The sequence below is a fragment of the Condylura cristata genome, unplaced genomic scaffold, assembly GCF_000260355.1.
Source record: "Condylura cristata isolate star-nosed mole 26May11 unplaced genomic scaffold, ConCri1.0 scaffold00016, whole genome shotgun sequence".
NCBI lineage: Eukaryota > Metazoa > Chordata > Mammalia > Eulipotyphla > Talpidae > Condylura > Condylura cristata.
This window is the reverse complement of record NW_004567117.1, coordinates 6292908-6298157: the sequence shown is the minus strand read 5'-3', so window position 1 is coordinate 6298157 and position 5250 is coordinate 6292908. Positions and strand designations below refer to the sequence as shown.

Sequence of the window (5250 nt, the reverse complement as noted above, 5' to 3'; positions counted from 1 at the left end):
AAAAAAAAAGAATTAGGGAAGGGGTGGGCAACAAGATGGAGGTGAGTGTGACTATGTAAGTGAAATGAGGGATTTTTATGGTGATGGAAACCTCTCTTTTGACTGAATCAATGTCATCATTCTTGTTATGATATTCCACTAAATTTTGCAAGATACTAGTATGGGAAAATATAGCTAAATATTACAGAGTATCTGTCTATACTTTTTTTTTTTTTACAACTACTTGAAAACCTACCATAGAAAGTTTAATTAAACAACAAAAGGATACATAGCCCTATTCCTCACAGTAGAGAACTGAATGATTTTGAATTAACCCAACTCAAAGCCATTACTGAAGTACAGTAGAGGTCAGCAATTGTCTTTCTCTAAATTCTTCTACAATGGCAGTCTAGTCTGGGGTGAGAAAGTAAATTCAGCAATTATTTTCTCTGATGTGATTTTATTACATGGCAAAGACAAGCAATGAAATCAACATTGGACAATTTGCAAAGCAGTAGGCAAGCTTAGAAATGTGACATGGACTGAGGCGAGAATCACATTAAATTTTTGGCAAATATGAAATGAAACCTGTCTTCTTTTGAACTGAAAGTAATGTGACCAATGATAAGGTCATAGTAAACATCCAGCTGGTCCTTGGCCAGTTTGATGTTTCAGGAACATTTTCCAGCCTAAAATGGAATCCACAGTTGTACTTAGAATGGACTTTGTGCTATTTAAGCACACTATAAAGTCCTTGGTTTGAAATAGCCCCCTACTCTCTGAACCTCAGGTGCTTTACTGTGTCCAGCAGGGAAGAAAGAAACTGTCTTTATTATAACTTCAGTCACAATAATGATTGGTAGAGTATATTTCACTTAAGACAAAATGCTTTGCTGTCATGTTTATTTAATCTACCGCATTAGCTTAGATCATGATGATCATGATGAAGGGTTAAAACCTTATTGCTTTTTCCCTTTTTCAGTCATGGTTCACTGGAGTGCATTAAAATTCAGAACCAAAGATTATATGAGATTGGAGGAAATATAGGTAAGCATTCTTTATTTTCCCCTAAGTTCAGACTACTCTAAAAGAAACATATTGCTATTATTATAAAAGTATATTGTATGTGTTTCTTAGATATAAATTTAACATCTGACTTTTGAGAATATAAGTTTGAGTATTTTCACTGGTATGGGGTAGACTTTGGGGGTCTTTTAAATACTACTCAAAGTTGGAAACTCTGGAAACTCTTGAAAAACAAAGAAGAGAACATCAAGAGCTTTTCGGAATCATAATATCCAATGTTTAACTTCTCTATTTTTCACTTTCAGCCAAAGTTCATTCTTCCAATTTCCCTGAGGCAGATAAAATAAGAAATAAAAAGAAAATCCCTTTGTTCCTTATCTTCTTGATGAGTGAAATACCAGTGCCTCCTTCCCCTCGTGCCTAATCTGATTTTGCTCCAGTTGCTCCCCATTCTCTCCTGAATCATCAGCTTTTTCCCCTTTCAATTGCATAATTTCTGTCTACATAAACAATTTTGGTAATTTCTCTATCTTTACAAAACTCTCCATTGACCCCTGCAAGTCTCCCCTCATTCCTCTGTTCCACTTTACAGCAAAAAGTCCTTGAGTCAGTTGTCTATGTTGCAATTTCTTCCTCTTGTCCTCTCTTGAAACCACTCCAGTCAAGCTTTTCTCCTCAACACTTCACCAAAATTGCTCTTATCATGGTCACCAGAGGACTCTTATGTTGTGAAATTCTGTCATTCAGTCTGTCTTTAACTGCCTGTGTTGAACTTTCCCTCCTTTACAAAATGCTTTCTTCTCCTGGTTTCGAGGGCAACCTAAGCCTCTGGCTTTCCACTCACTTCACTGGTTGCTCCTTCTAAGTATCTTTTGCCTGTTCTCGTTTGCCTTTCAAATTCTTTACGTTGTAGAATTACACGGTTTAGTCCTTGTAACTCCTCTCTGTCTACACCTAACTTCCTTGGTGAACTTAATCCTCTTCGTGACTTTAAATACACATGTATGCTGATGCTGCTCAAATTTACATCCACACTGCCCCCACAGACACCAACCTTGTCTTTCCAGTCACTTGGCACATTTTGCCTGGTGGCCTTTGCATTGTTATGACTTTTGTCCTTCAGTTGGTCATGTCTCATTTCCTCATCTCCTTTAGGTCTTTGCAACTGAATCAACTTCTCAGTGAGATCTTCCTGGATCATATCCTCTCTTTGTTGTTCTTAATGTTATCACCAGCAGACTTGTTTTATATTATACTCACTTATTTCCTAGTTCCTTTTACCACTTTCGAAGGTACCCAAGAGAGCAAGGCATTTTGACTAATGTGCTAGAGGCCAGCCCCTAGAATAACTCAATAGATATGTGATAAATGAATGAATAAAAGAAGCAATTAAACCTCGGTAGTTATGAGACCTTGATATACACTCAAAGACAACAAACATTGTGATTTTCATGTCTTTGCCCCACAGAATGACCTTTTTGTTATCGTTTCTTGATTTCTTGCCTATGGGCATTGCACCCACAGTAAAGAAATGAAATGACTGTTTAAATGTTCTCTAGTCCTGGTCAACTAACATCATTAGAGAACATGTATTATTTTGTAAATGATCAGTTTAGACCCAAAACAAGTGTTTGCCATATTTTTTTTCTAATTCATGTGGTTAAGTATAGAGAGCAATTTTCCTGTGGTTGGAATTCCTGGTTATTTTTTTCCTATAATTTCACATAGACTGTATTTGAAGTCCTTCACAGAGAGAAAAGAAGCAGGAAGGAGGCAGGGCTGGAGGAAGGAAGAAGGGAACAGGGATCTGCATGCATTCCTGAGAGAGTTTAAAATGTTTCTACTTCATTTTGGCTGAAAGAACTCTTGGCCATTTTGAACTTATAAACACATACATACACACATGCACAGAAGTGGGCACTCTTCAAATGTTCTCTAATTTTCTCCTCCTTTTAGGACAACATTGCTTGGATCCAGATGCATATATATTGGATGTATATCATGTAAATCCTCAAGCAGAATGGGTGATTAAACCCCAACCCAATTTTTGAAATAACTGTCATGATGGCAGATGTCATGCATTTATGTCAAGAAGATCCTCCATTTGGTAGAGGAAAAGAAGACTGCTTTTGACGTGTTTCTTCCCTTCATAACCCTCTTGATGTTCTTCATCCAAGTGGGGACCTCTGGCATTGTCAACGCAAGCTGTGGAAGCCGAGCTGGTTGACCATTTGAGCTGATGCTTTCTCCTGACAGTGCCTTGATAAGGGTGAAGGGAAGACTTGATCTTCCCAGAAGAAAGATCAGTCTAGAATATAGATCTACAATGATTTCTATTACTTGGAATTCACAGCAGAAATAAACTTGATCCAAGCCTGAAGATAAAGAAACACTTCTATGTAACAAGTGCTACCAGACACAAGAAGTGGAAGACCCTTTTTACTTACTTATGTTATACATATATATTGACCTTTTTGAGCAAAAATGGCAGAAAACATTTCTTCTCTGAAAAACAATTCAGATCTACTTTCCGAAGGAAATCAGTTTTCAAAAAGTTATAATATTTATGCTCTGATTTGCTCCTGAATTGAAGGAAGAGGAACTTTTGTTTAATGAGCACTGTTCTGTATGTATGTCGTACTGTGCCGTACCACGTCTATCAGTATTCTGGGCAAATGAACATTGTTCTATCTTGGACTCTTGGAAGCTGACATTTGTAAGTTGACATTTATAAAGCTTATTCTTATATGAGCATAACGAAATTTAGTTTGACAAAGGCTGTCTTTGGCTCTCATAACTTTCTTTTTGGTCCAGCAGTCCCAGAACCTCTATTTTCTCATCATGATTATGGTGCTTATGAATAGTTTCCCATGTGCCAGGCACAGATTTCCTTTCCTGATGAAACATATCATTTTTTTATACTTCACAACTGTAGATTGTTACTTCTCTAACCTCAGTTTTAAAATACAGAACTGGCTTTATCCACATACTCTTTATCCAAGAGTACTGGAAAATATTGCTATATCCAGATTTTATATGTTATAAAAGCAGATTTTGCTTCTGTTCATCAATCATAGATATAGCCAAGCTTTGTGAATTAGCTTCAGGCTATAAAAGCAGATGCCTGTTTGGTTAGCAGAAATCCAGCTCCCTATTCAAGATCCTGCAAAGCCATTTTGCAAACCTGCAATTGGCCAGAACATGCAGTTCTCCATGATATGCTTTAGGGTTACAGAATACTGCCTTTCATCTGGAGACTGCAGGTACAGTCCTTTTAGGGTTAGATACAAATGGGAACAGACATCTCATTTATCCCATACATGTACTTTGGATTAGAACTCATAGATAGAGAGTTTGATGAATTTATTTCAGTTTTAATGAGATTTAACACCCAAATGACTCATAATTCAAGCAGTAGACAAAATAAATCACAACAGCAGAAAACTTTTTGTCTGCTTAGCAAGTCTTAACACAATGCAATTATTAAACCCATTATTGGAGAAATCTTTTATATACGATATTATACCTTGATGTTTATAAGAACATTACTTATAGCCAACATAGATAATTGCATTTCTGGTCATTTTGTTATATTTTATAGAATATGCAAATATTCATTTAATGTGACAATTTTTATTTTCTTTGCCTGAAAGCCCATTAGAATATAAACATATTTTCTATAGGGTTTTATTTGTTATTTTTCTTTTCATCAGTTTTCAGTATATGACTAATTGATGACACATGAGATTCGGTAATCAATTTCAAAATTCTGCAAAAATATTATTGTTTTTGCAATTCAAGCAGCAGGAATAAGCATTTTCCTTTTTGGGTTGCTAAATTCCAATACATAAGATGGCAGTGATTTTTGCCTACACACATGGAAATATTATTCAAATTAGCCACTTTTCACTTCTATGTACATGTGAAAAACAGTGACAGCTTTTTCTCATTGTAGTTTCTACCATTGTATGACTACATAAGCTTTATATAGAAAATTCACAGGTCTGTTCATTCAATTTTTTTTTGCCAATTTCCATTTCTTTTTAACTTAAAACACAAGAACCTATATATAAGTTCTAACAGTTTTAAGCTTTATTCCACGTGTTTTCAGTTTTTTTGTTTGTTTGTTTTTTGTTTTTAATGCTTAATAGATGACAGGTAAAGGACTGTGTGGATTCCTTACCCACTTTTGTGTGGTTTTAGATGTCAAAGCTTTAGCTAAATCAATAACCTTAATGACTTCAG

The 5250-nt window shown here is 35.6% G+C and overlaps 1 protein-coding gene across 2 annotated transcripts in view; it reads left to right on the top strand.

The window, feature by feature from the left end:
* ARHGAP28 (Rho GTPase activating protein 28) overlaps positions 1–3138 on the top strand; it is a 155689-nt gene extending 152551 nt beyond the window's left edge. For both annotated transcript variants that reach the window (XM_004683749.2, XM_012725914.1), the window contains 2 exons: positions 962–1026; positions 2962–3138. In XM_004683749.2, the coding sequence (XP_004683806.2) occupies positions 962–1026; positions 2962–3056 (160 nt within the window). In that variant the 3' untranslated portion in view covers positions 3057–3138. The remainder of the gene's footprint in view (positions 1–961; positions 1027–2961) is intronic.
* Positions 3139–5250: the final 2112 nt, after the last annotated feature.